At 39.9% G+C, this 19289-nt stretch overlaps 1 protein-coding gene across 1 annotated transcript in view; it reads left to right on the forward strand.

The window, feature by feature from the left end:
• lrch2 (leucine-rich repeats and calponin homology (CH) domain containing 2) overlaps positions 1–18229 on the forward strand; it is a 32344-nt gene extending 14115 nt beyond the window's left edge. Inside the window, exons 3-21 of the mRNA XM_074611703.1 lie at positions 169–295; positions 384–489; positions 2229–2365; positions 2565–2695; positions 2923–3010; positions 3848–3944; positions 4069–4166; positions 5435–5502; positions 6455–6559; positions 6837–6905; positions 7341–7403; positions 8809–8857; positions 9012–9152; positions 9398–9448; positions 9549–9612; positions 11048–11160; positions 15073–15210; positions 15395–15472; positions 16602–18229. Coding sequence (XP_074467804.1) covers positions 169–295; positions 384–489; positions 2229–2365; positions 2565–2695; positions 2923–3010; positions 3848–3944; positions 4069–4166; positions 5435–5502; positions 6455–6559; positions 6837–6905; positions 7341–7403; positions 8809–8857; positions 9012–9152; positions 9398–9448; positions 9549–9612; positions 11048–11160; positions 15073–15210; positions 15395–15472; positions 16602–16721 — 1843 coding nt within the window. The 3' untranslated portion in view covers positions 16722–18229. The remainder of the gene's footprint in view (positions 1–168; positions 296–383; positions 490–2228; positions 2366–2564; positions 2696–2922; positions 3011–3847; positions 3945–4068; positions 4167–5434; positions 5503–6454; positions 6560–6836; positions 6906–7340; positions 7404–8808; positions 8858–9011; positions 9153–9397; positions 9449–9548; positions 9613–11047; positions 11161–15072; positions 15211–15394; positions 15473–16601) is intronic.
• Positions 18230–19289: the final 1060 nt, after the last annotated feature.

Genomic DNA, 19289 nt, shown 5'->3' on the forward strand with positions numbered 1-19289 from the left:
TCTCTGAAGAAGTGCTTGTTCCCCCTTTCAGTACACTAACATGGTAAAAATGCTTTCATGAAAGAGAGGCATTTCCTCTTTTGCTGAAACTCAATTCTAGATGCTCATTTGTGACATGCTTCTGTGTATTGTTTGAAATGTAGGTCAATGTTTTATCTTTCTCTACAGCCGAAATCTTCTGTCAGTTTTGCCAAAATACTTGTTCAGCCTCCCCCTCAAAGTTCTGCTTGTGAGCAACAACAAGCTCGTGTCCATCCCCGAGGAGATCGGCAAGGCCAAAGAGTTGATGGAACTGGTGAGCAGAGTGTAATATGCTTCAGTGCATATAAACTTGTGTATACTGTACTGCCACACCATTTCCTACACTTTGTCTCCCCTTGCAGGATGTGAGCTGTAATGAGATCCAGGTGCTGCCAGCTCAGGTGGGGAGGCTTCATGCCTTGCGAGAACTCAACATCAGGAAGAATTGTCTTCACATGCTGCCTGAGGGTCAGTCCATCACACCTGATGTTATCCATTTTGTTCTCACTGTGTTCTTTAAAGGTGTCCCATCATGTATTTAAGTTGACACTTTTGGCAAGCATACCAGTCCTCTCACAGCCAAGATTAACAGTGATTTAGCTGTTAGCTGTCATGTTGCCATTGGTGCAGCCAAAATCCCCTTGATGAATGACATGGAGCAAGCAATGCTCTCATACAACAGGAGTGAAGGATCGTTTAAACAATTCTTAACCGTAACCATGCAGCCTCTGATTTTGTTTAAAAAGTTTAAAGGCTTAAAGCTGAAGTAGGCGAGATTGGAGCAAATATGATGATGAAAAAGTTATTTTTATACAACGGTCGCTATATCCTGACAGTAGTACATGAAACAGTTAATCTGAAAAAATCATGTGCCTCTGTGTCCTCTGTTGTCCTCCGGTGCTCCTAACGGCATCTGCAAGATTTCACATACTCAGGAGCTCATCTATAGTATCACTTGTTATGCGCACACGCACTCCCACACATGTTATACGTCCACAAAACCAGAGGTTATAAACTCAGATACACAGTGGGGAATCTGTTAAATGTTTTGTATTAATAAACCTGCAACATTGGGCCGCTTTCACCGGTTACACAACTAATTAAAGGATAAACAACATCTTCAAACCACATCAAGAACCAGTATGCAATTACAACCATATGCGCGCTCATCCAGAAACATAGCCACATTACAAATGTGCAAATAATACCGCTCACAGTGTAGCCTACTACAAAGCAGGAGAAACATTTTATCAAGGTGCATGAGTGGATTTATGAACTCACCACCAGAACAGCTGGAATCTCCGACTGTGAGTGCAGAATCTCCTCAACAAACTTCTTTCAATTTGTTTCGCAATTTGAGTGCGATCATGCCCATTGGCTTGTCATACAGTGTGGATGCGGTAGTTGTTGTTGTGTTTTGTAGGCTAGTACAATAAGAAATTGTTTCCTAAATGCAAGCCATCACTGTTTTGTGCATTATTTTACATTGCAGTGTAAAGTCCTTCCATTACCAAACTGTATGATATAAATATTACTCATAGCTGTAAAAGTATTTCAGTTTGGGTTTTTTTTCAGGAGAGAATTCAGCTGAGGGGGCACAGTGGACTCCCAAAGATCTGACGCTGGTTCAGATCATATGAATTCACAGAGGTTAAACTCTGTTACGAAGCGGACATAGAGGCAGTTGCAAATACCTTCTCATTCTCTGCACGCATGTGAAATAGAGTGAATTAAATTAAAATATATTACACGAACACACCCTTAAGTTGGATAGTGGAGCTTGGAGACCACACATGTTTTATGGAAAATCTGCATTACAAAGAGTTTGGAAGATGTGGGTGTTTACCAGACAAGGAGGGTGTAACGTAAAGATGCTATCAAGTTGCATTATGGGAATTGTGGGATCTAGCATCTTTGGAGCTTACTAGGGACGAAAAAAAGCCAAGTGTATCAATTTTGATTTATTCCTCAAATTTATAGAACAGCAAATACTAAATCACTGGAGTACTTTAATGTGTCGTACTAGAGTATTCAGATCAGCTCAGAAATAAGACTTGATGTGGACTTGACTCCGTTTTTAGGGTGATGCCCTACTCTGATTAGGTCTAATCCACCAGGATAACAAAGCATACACTTTGTTCCCCATTGCATGTTGGAAGCAGTTTATCACATTCAACAAAAGCTGTCTCTCTGGTCTGTACTTGCAGAGTTGGCTGACCTTCCTCTCATCCGACTTGACTTTTCCTGCAATAAGATCACAGAGATTCCTCCAACATATAGGAAACTCAGGCAGCTGCAGCACATCATCCTAGATAACAATCCTATGCAGTCTCCACCAGCACAGGTGAGTGCATTCATTTCACAATTCTGTTTATTTGGACGTCAAGTATGGTGTCAACATGCAGCACAAATGGTTGTTAAGGGTTTCCTCTATGAATATTGTACAATTGCACCATCTAGTGGATGAAGGAACATGTTTATCTTCCTAATGGTTAAAACCACTCAGACTCTAGAGACACCTTGTGTGCATTTGTATGTTTCAGATTTGTCTCAAGGGCAAAGTGCACATATTCAAGTACCTGAACATCCAGGCGTGTAGGACGGACAAGAAACCGGACACCCTGGACCTCCCCTCCCTCGGCAAACGTTGCCTTCCCCAGCCACTTACAGATAGGTATGGACACATTTATTGTTTTGTTTCATCATGTCATGATGCACAGTGCACTTACTTTTGTATCATTGCTGTTGTTTTAAACCTATTATTTGCATCTACACATGCTCCCTTGATGATAGCTAATGCATTATGTTATACTATTCATTATTCTGTGCTTGCAAATTTGATTTTATGGTTGCCTGTTACAGATACGGCCCTAATGAGCTGTTTGTTTTGCATATTTCCAGCATGGAAGATTTTTATCCCAGTAAGAACCACGGGCCTGACTCTGGAATTGGTAGTGACAATGGTGACAAGAGGCTGTCTACAACTGAGGTCAGAGTTCAAACACTCGAGATCAACTGTTGGCATTGCTAGCTAATGCATGATGAACACGTTGTCGTGTTTTACTACTTACCAGATTGCAACATTTTGAGATGCATAAATGTCAAAGCACCTTGTGAAATTCTTTCTGATACACTCATAAATCTAACAAATGGGAAAAAAATGGGTTCAGGTTCGTCTGAACCTGAACCCATTTTTTTAGCACTCACAAGCAGACTCTCCAGACAAAGCAGTAGAGGACGAGACAGTCCTTATTAGGTCTTAATTCAGCCTCACAATTGGCAATAGAAAAGTACAAAACAAACCCAAAGAGGCCATAGCAGGCGGGCAGTGATAAAAAACTGGCTGAGGATCATAAGAAAAGGTGGGCAGACTAGACAAAACAATGGCGAGATAGGTATGGCAACTATGGAGCAGAATATGTGAAAGCTAACTGGGCACTGGGTGGACTGGCTAATGGGAGGCAGGTGGGTGATCAGGGGTAACTGCCTGAGGTGGGAAGTTCTCTGAGGGTGACTTGTGGACAGATGGGGAATAAGACATGACTAGACATGACAGCAGAGGTTGTTATGGAAATGAACAACTTGGAAACGTGTGTGTGTGGGAGTCCAGACACAAGAAAACTCCCCGCAGCTGCTGAGCCAAAGTATTGCACAAGAAGCAGGCATGCTATATATCTTCTTCAGAATATCATTAGATATTTCATCCAGTCAAAGATGTATAAAGTCAAATTTATGAAATAGGAATACTAAAATACTATACTAGGAATTAGGAGTACTAAAATACTAAAAAATACGAGAGTTCACTCGTTCTTTCCTTCTCCTGCAGCCTTCAGATGACGACACCGTCAGCCTGCACTCTCAGGTCTCAGAGACAGCCCGTGCCGATGCCCTCTCACTCCTCTCCAAAATGGATTCGTGCAAAGGTTACCGAAAATAAGTATCACATATTCGCTTTGAAAGCAATAGCAGAGACACGGGGTGGTTGAATGAAGTGCCTAAAATGTGATAGTTTATTTGATGAACGCGGATGCTTCCTCCCTCTATCAGATCAGGATCTCTATGACTTTATAGACCCCAACCCGGACGAGGATCCTGCTCTGTCAGAGTGTGACGGGCAGCAGAGCACTCATGTGTCTTGTATAAAGGTATTAATCTATCTATCTATCTATCTATCTATCTATCTATCTATCTATCTATCTATCTAGCTATCTAGCTATCTATCTATCTATCTATCTATCGGATGATTACGAACATAACGAAAAGTTATTGAAACCAATGACAAAAATCAGGAGTAATCAGGAGATAAAATCAATGGTAACACTTAATTTTACAGGTCTGCAAATTTCATGGTAATTAGGTGAGAATTAGCAAGTAACCTATTTGAAATTTTTGGGGAATTACTGCCAAATTACCCCAATATTTACCTCAAAATTGATCAAAAATGACTTTATTATAAACATTATTTAACTGCTCTTCATCGAAGGTGGAAAACAAAAACTAATAGGAGACACATCTGATCAGGCAAAAATCTCACCATTGTGTGACTTATTGTCTACACAAATGTAACCTGGTAGCTAATGTAATGATTTTTAGAAGTTATTTGATAATTATTATCTTTTTTCCAGCAGACATGGAAATAAAGCATATCAATTAACTTTGTATTCTTTTCCCGGAAATGTATTAAATAAATTACCAGGTATTTATTACTGCCTATTGGGAAATAGCGTAATATAATTATAAAATTATGTTTATAATAGATATAAAATAATAATAATAAAAGTCCAGAGTCAAGTCCCAAGTCAAGACAGCCAAACAAAGTAATTTTTTGATACATTTTGAGGTAAATATTGGGGTAATTTGATACAGATACAGATAGCTTTATTTATCCCCAAAGGGCAATTCAGTTTCTACAGTCCACCGAGACATATACACATTCATACTGCACAGTCATCAATAACAGAGGGAACACAGTAGGCGGCATATGGGGAGGTGCAAGATCAATAAAAGTACGAGAATACAAATATTTGAAATAAAAAAGATAAATACAAGAATAAAAACAAGACGAGATAAAAGAATAAAGGAATAAATAGAATAAAGTGCCAAGAGTATTGCACATTACAAATTACATTCCACGAATGTACCTAATTGCAAACACGGGCAACCATTATATGGTTTGTGCAAAATAACTTTACATTTAAATTAAATAAAAAAATGTTTTTTCATTCATTCAAGATAATTACTCTGCGTTCAGCAACTTGGCAGTAATTCCAAAGAAATTTCAAATAGGTTACTTGCTAGTTATCACTTAATTACCATGAAATTTATAGACCTGTAAAATGTTACCACATCAATTTCTGGCTTCTGTTTCCTGACATGGTATGTGTGTTTTTGTGTGTGTGTTTGTGTGTTTCAGGAACTGGAGAAAGTTCTTAACATGTCTCACCAAAGCAAAGATAAAGACGTCTGGAAAGAGGAGTCAGGGTGATTTATTATTCAATACATCTTGTACCTCTGATGCTTGAACAGACAGGTTTTGTCTTAGTCATTATATTAAGTTCAAGCAACTAATTCTTGTGCCGACACTGCAAAACGAGTTCTGCAGAAGAAAGGAGTTTCCCGATGACAGATTTTTTACAGTAATAGGTCACTAGTCGAACCTGAAAATAAGTTTACAGTAAAAACAAAGGTCATGCACAGAGGCAGCTGCTGTCTTGGAGTGGAAATCTAACATTTTGTGAATGATGTCTCTTTATACATTGTAATTCACCTTAATTGCGAGAATATTGCAGCACAAAGCAGAAAAAGATGTTTGTAGATATATGAGCAAAGGTTTTCCACAAATCAACTATTGCAAATCAGGAGATTACAGGATAAAAATGTATGATCCATAAGCACTGACTTGTGGTTTCAGTAGCTGACCGCTCGAACAATCAACTCTCCATTCATTGCCAGCTGCGTATATACAACGCGTGCCTCAGCTTGAATACTAATCTACTGTGGCACCAACTGGTCCGTTTGATGGGCAGGTCTGGACCGTGTATGTCAACACAAGACAATCTGCTAGCAGCTATTATGAATACTATTTGTGCAGGTCATCTGTCAGTTTAAAACATCTGCAAATATTTTGGGAGGTTTACACTGCAAAATGTTAGACAATCTTGCGCAGTCGTGATTTACTATACATGGCCTCAACAAGGAATAAATACCATGTGGTCAAAAAGTTTAGATTACAGAATTTAGTTTATATACACATGGCTACGTCAAAGAGGCTTTAGTGTTTTGACAGCTGTATCTGAATTTGTTGAATTGGTGCTCTCTTCTCTTTGCAGACCTTTTGTGAATTTGGGCAAGATGATGATGTTACCAAATGTTTAAACTCGCGAGTTGCGTACAGTTTCTGATGATAACAACTTCGATCTTGAACTTTTCCCAGTTCTGATAAGGAGCAGCTAGTTGAGGAAGAGGATGACGAGCTGAAGGAAGTGCTGGATCTGAGGAAGATTGCTGTTCAGCTTTTGCAGCAGGAGCAGCAGAATAGGTGTGTGGTTCTCACTTTTCTTCTAGTAACAAAAGCCATCCCATATTTACTGAAGCACTCACACCTGCTCTTTCATTGGTTGAGATCTCCATTTGCTGAACTGCTAAAAATCCACCTCCTTGTTCTTCCATCAATCCATCATCACCATTTTATGTCTTTCACCTCAGCAAATCATGACTTTACTTAATCTCTGACCATTCTTGTCCTCCCCGATCATCTCTTGTTCGCTGCTTTCTCCCTCAACTCGGCTACTTCGTATTTGATGTGTGGCTTCTAGACGACGGTCATTAATTTGCAGAGCGGAGAGTCTTATCCACCGACGGAGAGTGACTGGCCGGGCACACAGGTAGATGGACTTTCTTTATCATCGATTACAGATTGTTTGTACATCACACTGACACAGTATGATGAAAACTAAGCTGTTTCTTTGCTTGAATGCATGAAAATGTTTTCATTTTAGAAGTGGAATTAGCTCACTTTTCCTGTGACGTGGTTTATGCCAACTTTGTAAATCAGTGCTGTTGTTAAAATGAAGACTAGCCTAGACGCTCTTACAAACTATTCCATTCATTGTGCAGATGAATTGCCCTTTGTTGCTCAACTGGTGAAATTTCCACAGAATTTGACTCGGCCCATTTGTTTTACTTTTTTTTAGTTGCAAACAAAGCAGCATGGTTGACGCAGGGCAAACATGTATCATGTAACATGAGTCATTTCTGTTGTAATATTTCCTGTTGCTGGGCAGCACTGTAACTGCACCCACATCTGTTTCTGTCTGTAGATTCCTAAGTCACTCTGGAAGCTCAGGCAGCAAACCGAGGCCCCCGCCTCAGACCGCTCGCAGGTACGCACCGTACCACATGTTCACTCTGACTGCTGACTAGAAGCACACATTTACAGTGGAGCCCTCATGACTGTGAAACCTAGCAATGTAGCTGCAATAATTGTTGTATGCTGTAATTTATTTCTGATGTTTTAAAACTTATTAGATTTTTTTCCAACTGGTGTATGAAAAAGAGAAAAAAAAAGTACAAAAAAGGAAAACATCAAATTCAGAGGCAAATATTTCATTTTACTATGATAAAATAGCATTACATCCTAATACTGTATTATGGCCAAATGCAGCCAGTAAGCTGAAATGTTTTAAAGGGTTGCAAATAATTATTTTCCGTACTAATTAATTTTTTTCCCCAATCAAATGATTTATGTTATAGTCTATAAAATGCGAAAAAACAGTAAGAAACACCAATCACAATTTCCAGGAGCTAAAGTTTTCATCCGTCAAATAGTCTAAAACACAAAGCTGTTACATTTAGAATTATATAAAACAGAGATAACAACAGATTCTCACATTTTAGCTTAAGTGTTTCTGCTTGATAAATGACAAAAAGGGATAGTTCGGATGTTTTGATGTGGGGTTATAGGAGCTACTCATCCATAGTCAGTGTTTTGCCCACAGTAGGTGACATTCGGCGCGTCCCAGCTTGGAGAAACAGACAGGAGTACGGGCAAGGGAGCAAAGCAATATAGTGCTATAGATGGGGCCAGCAGCAAAACACATGTTAGCCACCTAAATAAATCGATATCCGTTTAAGTGTATGCTATATTTAGAATATTTTCACCACTTTATCTTGCCGTCAGACAAGCCGTCCTGACGGGGAACTGAACTGCAAGTGAACCATATTTATACTCTCTTCAAAGCCAGCAGACTCAGATGACAAAAACAGTATAGATACGTTTCACTCTCAGTTCCCCGTTAGAAAATATTCTAAATATAGCGTACACTTAAAAGAACGCACTTTTAAATTTTTTTCGGTGGGCCTTTCTTTTAGGTGGCTAAAATATGTTTTGCCGCTGCCTCCGTCCACAGCAGTACATTGCTTTGCTCCTGCGTCGTTACTCTTGTCTGTTTCTCCAAACTGGGGGTGTGCCGACCATCATCTACTGTAGGTAATACACCGACTATGGATAGGTACCTCATACAACCCCTCTTCAAAACACCCGAACTATCCCTATTAAAGGCATTAATGGTTTACATGTTCAGGTTAATTTCAGGCCAGTTCTGCAGTGTTTAACTTCTGATTCTAATCAGACATGATGACATTGAGCCTCATGCAAGAACCACTCATACAAACAGTTCTCAAAAAGTGTAACCAGAGAGAGACATTTAGGCCCACAGTGTCTTTAATCTTATCTGAACGTAAAACAGCATATTTAGTCACCTGATGCTACTCGTGTCTTTATTCTAGTGCTTCTCTGGATGAAGGGAGTAGTGGAGCATCAGTGCTGAGTGGACAGGTACACACTTTTTGACTTCAAAGCAAACATACCATGAGTGATATTTCAGATTTCTCATGTGTATCAGTTTGGTTGCGTCTCCCATTACAGATGTGATGTTTTCTCTCTAAAGGATGCAGTGAATGACTTTAATTGCATCTTTTTGCTTTCACAGCCTTCTTCCTCCTGCTCCTTTGATGGCAGCCTGAAGACAGATCAGTCAGATTCAGAGCCAAAGTGGCCCGAAGTCCCACCTGTCCTCAATCAGAACGAAGATCGCAGGAGGAACAAGTACCTGAGAAAAGATTATCTGAAGGTATGAGCATGCACACGTCGTCTCCCCATAACCACAGAAAGTGGATCTTCCTCAGAACTAGCGTCATTAGTTGCCTGAGGATAAATTCTCACTCTTACACACCTCTAATGGTATCAAGTCACGCAGAAAGTTTAGGCCTCACTTTCATTTCTTTTGTCTTGTGTGATGGTACAGTTACTTTGATTAAAGATAACAGTGAAAGATTGAATGATAATCATTCATTTTGATCATCATTTTCCCAACAGTACAAGTGTCAGAGTGCTCGGAAAAACTCCAGTGGGAACGACGACTGTGAGGTGGGTGTGGGACAAAAATCTAGATATATTATCATCTCAAAATATCCTTTAGTGTTAAGACAATCTCTTGTTCGGATTTTCATGAATGTTTTGTCTCCAGGAGGGTCTGCGCAACGCCGATTTCAGCACCACTCTGACTGTGTTTGGACTGAAGCCGAGATCAGGTAATAGACAATGCTTGTGGTACGACCGTATTAATGACAGCGGTACGTGCTCATTTGTATGACCTCGTCTGAATAGATTTCTGAAGATTATAAGGAAATAGATACTAGCAAGGATGCAACCATAAAGAACTGATAAAGATACCTTCAAATCAATGGGATTAGCTAAGTGGGAAGGTGCAGTTAGCTTCCACTATTATAAAATATCACAGTGAAGCTTGTATAAACACTGAGGCAGTGCTCCATTTTGGCTCGTATCTGAAGCCAAAATATTTTTTAGGTGGAGTCCCAGTGCCTTTCTCTGGAAGTGGGAGAGGGTTTCTGTGGAACTGTTGATCTGTTCAACAGGACTGATGCCTCCTCCTGCTTTATTTGGGTGCACCAATAAATCATGGACATTTCTTTTTATCATGATTGATTTATTGCTATCTGTAAAAACACCCTAACACACTAACAAAATACTCAGATGCTTTACTTAAGAAAAAATATGAATAATTATGGCTTCCCTCTTTGATTCCTTTAAGCAGGGTAGCATTAGGAACAGATGGACAATCAACTTTGACAGGGAGGGCATTTTTTTTACCTCACATAGCCTTTATTAAGTGTATAATTACCATTATCATGTTTCATGAAAGAAATAAACTATGACAGAGAGGCGTATACATACTGTCACTTCTGCGCGCAAGCAGTCATACACACTCCCACGCATGTTATACATCCACAAAACCAGAGGTTATAAACTTAGATACACAGTGGGGAATCAAATGTTTTGCATTAATAAACCTATAACATTGAGCCACTTTCAGCGGTTACACAACTAATTAAAGGATAAACAACATATTTAAGCCACATCAAGAACCGATATGCAAATACAACCATATCTCATCCAGAAACGTAGCCACAATTACAAATGTGCACATAATACTGAGTGCAGAATCTCCTCAACAAACGTCTTTCCATTTGTTTGTGTGAGTGAGATCGCATATGCGAGCGCGCGCATGGGACACCGACCCGGGTGATTTATACGTGTAAGAAGTTACAAACAGTCCCTTCAAGAGAAGAACATTTTCATGAAGAGTTGTGGGAAATGAGAACTAAAGATAAAAGGAGATGCCAGAAGTGTGAACAGAAAACCATGAAAGTATATATGAAATGATATTTGTTTTCTACACAATGTAGCTTGGTTTCATAGTTGCGTCACCTTTTTCCTGCTAACACAGATAATATCCAGATTTCTCGCTTAGATATCATCAGACGTAGGGCTGTGTTTTATGGCCCTGTAAGAGTACAGGCTTTCCTGGAAAGCAGGAGTGGAATGTGTGTATTTGTTTTCACACTGACATTAGGTGGCGTGACCTGCTAGTCAGTAGTAGCTGTATCTAGGATTTTAGCTTCCTCTTTGTATCTCACTGTGTGTTATCTGGAACTCCTTTTACAGCCTTCACCAGAGGAAGCCGCCAGGAGTACACCTCGACAGACCCCAGCTTCACTATGAGGAGGAAGATGGAGCACTTGAGAGAGGAGATCGAACAGATAGGACTCTTACGGCAGGTCAGAAGCTCCGCAGCTTGTTTATGCCTTTGCGTTTTGCACAAAGCATTGAGTCATTCACGGGCCAAAGCCTGCCAGATCCTGCTTTTGTTCCAGTGTTTATAACTATTTAAGTGAATACGTGGCATCTAAATCCAGAAGAGTGTGTGTGTCCTTACTGAGTGTCACAGCTGCACTTGGTTTCTAAGAAGTTGAGCCACACTGTACTCTGTACCAGCCCGATGATTTGCTCATCTCAGTTTGCCTCTGCAGTATAGCACATTGTGTGTTAAGTTAAATCTTTCTCAGCTTTCACTTGCTGCCCGACCATGACACCTCATCCCCACATTGCTGTCGCTACGTTCTCCTCAAGTAGAGAGGAAACTGACAACTTCCTGTCACAGTTTTTGTAGTAGTGCTGCTTTGTAGTAGTGCTACATTTTAGTAATAGGAGTAGTTTTTTAGCACAGCACTAATCAAACTGAAGATCAGATGGGTCACCCCATAAAAAAAATAAAAGGGAAGGCAAGAGGAAAAACAGAGGTGACAGAAGCTGAGTACTGTATGTGCTTGCAAGATGTCTGTACAGAAATGAAAGGAGAATGAAACTCTCAGCAGCAAGTTAGAGACTGTCAGACACACCTAAACTGTTATAATAATACCGTAGTGTTCTTGGCTTCAAACCAAAAGTAAGCAAAGAAGACATGGGAATGAAAACAGCTTGAAGATAAGATTCTAAGGTGGCCCAGATTGTCTCAAAGAACAAGGAAAGAGATGTGAGGTCGTGTGCAGAGAGACCAAAGGACGCTTTTGAGCACTTTGTTAAATGAGGCAGAGACAGCTCCAACCTCGGTGCCACGTATGAGATCACAGAGTTAATGACAGGTACTTCAACCTCTTACCACTTCATGACCTTTGAAATGTGTGTACGGATATGCTCAACCCACCTGATTCTGAACAACCAGATGATATCACACCATGCTCTGGACTTCATGTCTACAGACCATTTCAAAGGTTAAGATGACCTGCTATCCATGAAGCAAGCAAATATTATTTTGAAATTCGTAAGACTTTCCTAAAGAGTAGTTACGAAGTGTTTTACAGATGCAAGAAAAGACAAATAGGGGATAGGGGATAGAGACGGTTGAGACCTTGTAAAAGGACACACAGTGGGAGGCTGTTTCAAAGCTGAGAAGAAACAAACAGCAGGAAAAGGAACGCAAGGCGTACACAGACATAATAGAACAGATATTCACGTTACTGGGAAACCCGCCACTGACTTCTTTCACAATATAAGGAGTTGGGGCACCTATTTTGACATTTTTCAAGGCCTTCTTGTCCACATTGGCTTAACAGTCTTGACCCTTGACTGAGAAGTCCTGACTGAATGAACTTTCCATCTCAATAAAATCATTTTCATAGCTGGTGAGAGATTGCACTACTTTCTATTCCCAGGAAAGTGTTCTGGATGGAAACTACAATTGAGGTCAGATTTCAGAAAAGAAACAGTATTCATGGACCAGAGTTTCACGTTTAGCAATGCTGAGAGCAGAACAACCCCTTTATGGAGAAAGCAAAAAAGCGATTGATAGTGTGCACAAAAACACTACATAGAAGACCATTAACTTTAATAAAATCCCTTCCAAAGTCATTACCATCAATGCCAAGATCTACGACTGCTTTGAATTAGTTGTATAATCAACTATAGTTGTTCCCTGTTACGCCAGAACGCATCATGCCTCACATCCTTTTCCTGCTCTTCATCGACTGATGACACAGAGCATTTGTTGGACTGTGCCCAACTAGCTGTAGGACCTGGACTTTGCTGACGATAGTGCCCTCCTCGTGCACAAGAACAAACAGGCTTTCTATTGGTGACAGATAATATATAATATCCAATCTTTCAACACCTACTGTGATGACTTCCTGTGGGATATCCCTTCTGCTAATCCGGGAACTCAATCGGCATCACTAAAAGATGTTGAGACACATTCAGCTGAATTCAGTTTTGCCTTTGGCTACTGTGAAACGAATGCAAAAGAATTTACTAAAGGGTCACATCAAGGTCAGGGGACAAAAGCATCACAGCTTTTTTTGGGATCATGCGATATGTATTTGCATGCATTCCCAAAATACAAAATATGGGAGGAGGGAAGGGAAATTTATACAAAAAGCCACAGACACTATAGCCAGGTTGAAGAGAGAGAGTGAAAAAATTAGTGACTTTTGTCAGCAGTCTTCAGTAATAGTTAAAACAATGGAAACAGTTAAAGGCACAATGAGTAGGATTTTCCTAAAAAGTGTGTAGACTCGTACAAAAATAATCACTCTCAATCATCCCTTGTGACCCACTAGAAGTGTGTGGGGGGTGTCTGCATCTACAGAGACCCTGCCTTCTTCCTTTATTTTCTTAATTTGCTGTGTTCGGGACATTTCCTGGCGCCAACCTGTATAAGGAAGAGGAAGCTACGAAAATTGCAGACACAGTGCCAAAAAAACTCAAATATAGGGTGGCGAGACACCAAACCGACAAAGCTTGTTCCAAAACGAGAGTGAATCTGGGGTTTGTTTTCACCTGCTGGCGAGCACCCTAACCCTCGTCGAGCTGGGGAGTAGGGGACAACTTTGAATGTTTTTGAATCGACAAATCCTACTCATTGTGCCTTTATGTTGTACCAGTAAAGAGTATTGCATATGAAGTAACTTTACAGGAGCTCTCATTCTTGTGTTGTTATGGTGATGAATGTGTTTGCTGACTCTTAATGATGAAGTTCAGTCTGCGATATGTTGAGTATAAACGTAACTTATTTCAAGATCCATTTCTGAGCTTTTTTTCCCAGAGCTTTCAGCCACATCTCACAGTCCTCCAGTTTTTATCAGTTGTCATAGAGATGGCTCAGTTGTCATCACATGGCCTAAGACCCCCTAAGAGCTAAGTACAGCACAGGAAGACTGGAGAGGTGTATGACGTCACATGTTACAGCTGTGGAGCCCACTACCTCGGTGAAAGGACTCTGGATAAGAGACTGAATGAGCACCGGAACAATAGACAACATGTCTGTGAACACCAGACCGAAACAGGTCACAGCATCAACTGTGAAGGGGTCAAAGGTCACCAACCAGGAGTCAGTGAACGGCTGGAGAAAGACGGCTGGAGACATCCAGACTCTCAGATTTACCATCTCCCCCCATATACCTACATTTCCATATTCAGATCACATGACTGAGCCACAGTATCATCCAATTAAAAAGTCAATGAATAGGCCAGAGTTTTCTGGTAAAAGGAGTTTTAAAGTTCTAAGAACCACACAAAAATCTCCCATGTTGATTCAGTCACTGGTCTTTTTGTTGAGCTGACAACATCAGGCTATTTAACTAATACTTCCTCACATAGTATAGCCTTCCTCTTGTAGGAAGAGTGCATGAATATTGTTTCAAAACTGTCTTCTATTAAACTCACATTCCACTTTCAGCAGCAGAAAACACCTGTCTTGCACTTCATTTACGTCCCAGACATGCACACAACACGTCTTTTAAAAACCCTGCAACAGATCCTGTTTTACGGCAGTTCTTACAAATCAGATGATCTGCAGCTGGTATCATTTACATGTTCAGTCTTAGAAAGAACCAACCAGGTAATAAATACCAGAACTGCAAGCCAAAAACAGCAAATCCTCAGGTGTATTGGAAGCACCTTAGACTCCATGAAATGCCTTAGGACACTTTTTGCTGTGGAAAACCAAAAATCCAGTCGTGTAAACCAGATTATTATCAGGAGCAGGTTATATGATCACATCGCAACCACATGCACTTTTTTCTGTGTTTCAGCGGGACTTTCCTGGTAAATAGTATAGCAGAATATGTATTCATTGTATATAATGTATACAGTATGAATACAGTGATGTCATGAGGTCATTGTTAATGTGTTTACAGAACATTGAGTGCAGACTGAAGGTGTTGCTCCCAGACGATGTTGGAGCTGCTCTGATGGACGGGGTTGTCCTTTGCCATTTAGCCAATCACATTTGTCCTCGGTCTGTCGCCAGCATCCATGTGCCGTCTCCTGCAGTGGTAAGCACGCTGAAAATCCTAAAAGGGTTCTTTTTTTATTTTAAATCACAAATGCCACTTTGTGATAATACACCTTATGTAGTAAACAGTTAGGAGTAACTATATGCATAGTTGTCTACATTCATCAAATGTATTTGTGTGTTGTGATTTTGATTTCTAACATGATTGATATTCTGGCCTCCAGCCAAAGCTTAGCATGGCTAAATGCCGTAGGAATGTGGAGAACTTCTTGGATGCCTGTAAGAAGCTGGGTGTCACACAGGTAACAATATTATAATATTATATACAACATATTCAAAACAAACACAGGTTTACCCTGTATTAGCTTTACTTTTTTTCTTGTTAAGATTTATGATGATGATTTACTGATGATAACTCTCTGGAACATTAATTACAGATGCACCGTTATATTAACTGACTGTATTAAATCTCTGCAAGTTCTGTCATGGACAAAAGGAACATTTATTATCATTTCATTTGGCAAGATCTGCCTGACATATAAATAATCAAATTCTTACTACACGGCAGTTATATATATAGTATATTATACTGCAGTAAATGTTGATACAAATATAAATATGAGCCATTCTTAAACTTCAACACATACTGAAACTAGTACTGGAAAAGCAGAAAATGCAGGGCTTGACCAAAATTACCCCTGCACAAATTAAATTTAAGGGCATAGTTGGTATAGAAACAAAAAAAATGCCATAATAATTACATTTTTTTATAAGCAACTGAATACCTGAGTCTATATTTGTGAACCCTGAAACCCCTGTTAGAATATATATATATATATTGATTTTCAGCCTAGTAAATTGTGATTTAATTTCACAATCAGGTATTCAGTTACATGGAATATTCAAGTCCGTACCTCCTTTCTTTGCTCCCATAGTTTGATGTAATTTGCCCAGGTATTGAGATAGCTGTGATTTCTGCCTTTACACAATACAATGGAGGTCAGTGGTATTTCATTTATGGTGCTGGTGCACAAGTCTCGCAGACAAATATCTCAAAAACACTGCACCAAAATTATCTAAAAGAAATTATGCTCTTTGTTTGTTTTGAGTGAACTGAAAAAAATGATATGTAACATCAGTGTTATAAAGACTGAAGCTGTTACTGTGAAAATGTTTTCACAAATGTGCTTTAGTCAGCCACAAAGATCCTTGGGAAAGTCCCAGGATATTCCAAGGAGATCTTGCAATAGTTTTAATAACTCATTTATTTAATTATACAGAACACAGCGAGAGAATATATTCTATGATAATAATAATAGATCATAGAAATCTCACAGATGAGTATCTTAAAACCAACCCTGAGGGAGAAGAGAAGCTCTGTAAGCCACACCTGTCTTTATTGCTGATTAAAACGTCTCTCTGCTAACCCAGGACAAGCTGTGCTTGCCCCATCACATCCTAGAGGAGCGCGGCCTGGTGAAGGTTAGTGCGACTGTCCAGGCTCTGCTGGATCTGCCTGCATCGAGGCCCACTCAACTGTCAGCTGTTTGACACATGCCTGAATGCTGCGTCCAACCCGCGGTCATCCAGCCAACCCCTCTCCCCAGCCCGAACCCACACCCCATCGCCAGGGACCAGAGAGCCCCTCGGGGCGAGGACCCGGTGGCTCGTGGGTCTTTGGGAGTCTGCTTCTGTCTGACTGAAACAGGAGACGGCAGGGAGAAATAACCTCTGTCTCTTTATATGATGTCAGCCGCCACCCCACTTCCTGTCCATCACATTTTCACTTGTATCCTGTTCCTAGTTACTGGGGTCCTCCTGTATGTGTGTGGACTAGCAATGTGACTGCGTGTTTCCTTGCTGAGGAGAGACAGAACCTGTACGTCCCTCTCAACATGCTCAGTGATTATTGAGCCTGCAAAGTGACAGTACTGACAACATTTCCATGCTGGTGTTGGAGACATTGGCAGTGAGGAGATGACAGACATGTGACTCACTCTTTCACTAAAGAGACATAAGCTGCACGCTGGCCTCGCAGCCACAAACCACTGACTAACCTCAAGAGGATCTTACACTCTTGAGTTTCTCTTCCTTTTGTGGAATTTATTTTTCCCATGAAGATTTATTTTTAAATTTATTAGTGTTGTTTTTTTTTTTTTTTTGCATCAGGTTCCTACTGTATCTGCTTTTCAGAAGCCAAACCTGATTCATAAGTTGTGTTGACTTATTTGAGCAATCACATCTCCAGTGCTTTTTGAGGTGGAACTCAAGGCGTGCCTCTGGAAGTCATGCTCTAGTAGACATTCTGCCCGTTTCCCCTCAAACTCTGGTGTGGTTTTGACATATTTAAACTACTGTACAAATCAATACTTTCAAAAAACAATACTTTTCTCAATACAAACCTGCATGCCATGACATTTGACCACTGTGAGAACATGTGCTTGGCTCTGGCCAAAAGCACGACGGTCCCGTTTTGTAGCGTTTTTTTCATTGTACATGCAAAGTTTCTGTTTATGAAAATATTCTGTATTCCAACTTTTCTAAAGCTTTTATACTTTCTTCCCAGTCATTGCCAATTATCACTTGCCAATTTAGTGGAGTTCAGAGGGTCAGTTAAGATTTGATTGCTTTGCATAACCTCAGATGAAACCTGTTGATACTGTATGTGTTTGTGAGCGGAGGGGTCTGAGTGAAGGGCCTCTGGGTCAGAAAGGACCAGTCACTCCTGCAACCCTTCCACCTCTTATCTGCTGTATGTGGTTTTTGATACAATTAATTTTATTTCAGGGATATGGAATTATTTATGTATTTATTCATTTGTTTTATATTTATATGTTGTTGCTTTGTGCGTCTTAACCCTGACCACCACTTCAGGTGCGGTGCAGCTGAACAGTAATCATCTCACGTAACTGAAATGACTGAAAGTGTAGCTATACTGGTCCTCTGTGATTTATTAGCATTGGTGACAGCTGTCACACTTTTATTATTGTACAATGAGAATCACTCAGTGGGTGTGAGTTAAAAACAAATATGTTCACACCATTTGTTGGTGGAGCTGATAGCAGTGTTGACAGCATAAGAGGTACCTGCATAATATGCAAGAGCTGATCATGTTCACCAAGGACTTTAGAGGTATTCTAAACTAAAAATTAATTACAGTATTTGTCATCTCTTCATAAAGTTGTTGTATTAAATCTAAGTTATTAGTTCCTTATTTAAGGATTATTATTTCTGCAGGGCAATGTCAATCTTGTTGTCAAGTGATCGGCATGTTAGTACAGGCAGCTGTGAAGCACCATTCATTTTAAAATTAGGTCTCCAACATGCGAAAAAAAAAAAAAAAAGAATTCTAGTGGAAAGTAAAGTAAAGCTAAGTTTGACTATGAATTAATTATACCTTGAAAGTCTACAAATATCATCATGTTAAACAGCATCTAATACATGACATATTGTGCCTTAAAGGAGGGGTATTCTTTGGTTTTTCTGCAGTTTATGAAACGCACTTACGATTATTTTCTTTTGTAAAAAATCCATGATTTGTAATTTTCTGTCTGCGCACTTCTTTTTTCGGAGAATGCTTTAGATTGTGTGTAACATAAGCAGATTTTCTGCTGATGAGCTATGGCTCTGATTGGCTGCCACACTGGAGGAGAAACAAGTTAGAGCTCAATGTTAAATGGTCTACAGTGCATAGACAAACAAAATCTTAGAGGGAGTAGTTGAGGTTTAATTCACCGACCCTGGCATGACAAGTAAGAGACAGCTTGTCCCTGTTATTACTTTGCACCTCACTGAAGAAATTCTATTTCTGGCTTTGAATGCTGTTCCTGAGAACCTCTGCCGTCTCTGAATGGGCTCTATTGATTGACTTTGTGCTGTCATTTTCCAAGGAAGAGATGCCACAAACAATACAGGGCTTCAAGTTTATCAGGCTTCGAGTGTTAATCATGTTCACTGTACTGTATGTTATCAGGTGTTATTTCCTGATATGGCTACATGCAATCGGTCAAAAACAGTCTGCCTCCGGAAATACCCTCGTCAATTAATTTTTTTCCTGCTGCTGCAGACAGGTCATCATACATTTAGCAAACAAGCAGCTTTTTAAAGGATGGACACATA

Source organism: Sebastes fasciatus, chromosome 16 (genome assembly GCF_043250625.1).
Source record: "Sebastes fasciatus isolate fSebFas1 chromosome 16, fSebFas1.pri, whole genome shotgun sequence".
Lineage (NCBI taxonomy): Eukaryota > Metazoa > Chordata > Actinopteri > Perciformes > Sebastidae > Sebastes > Sebastes fasciatus.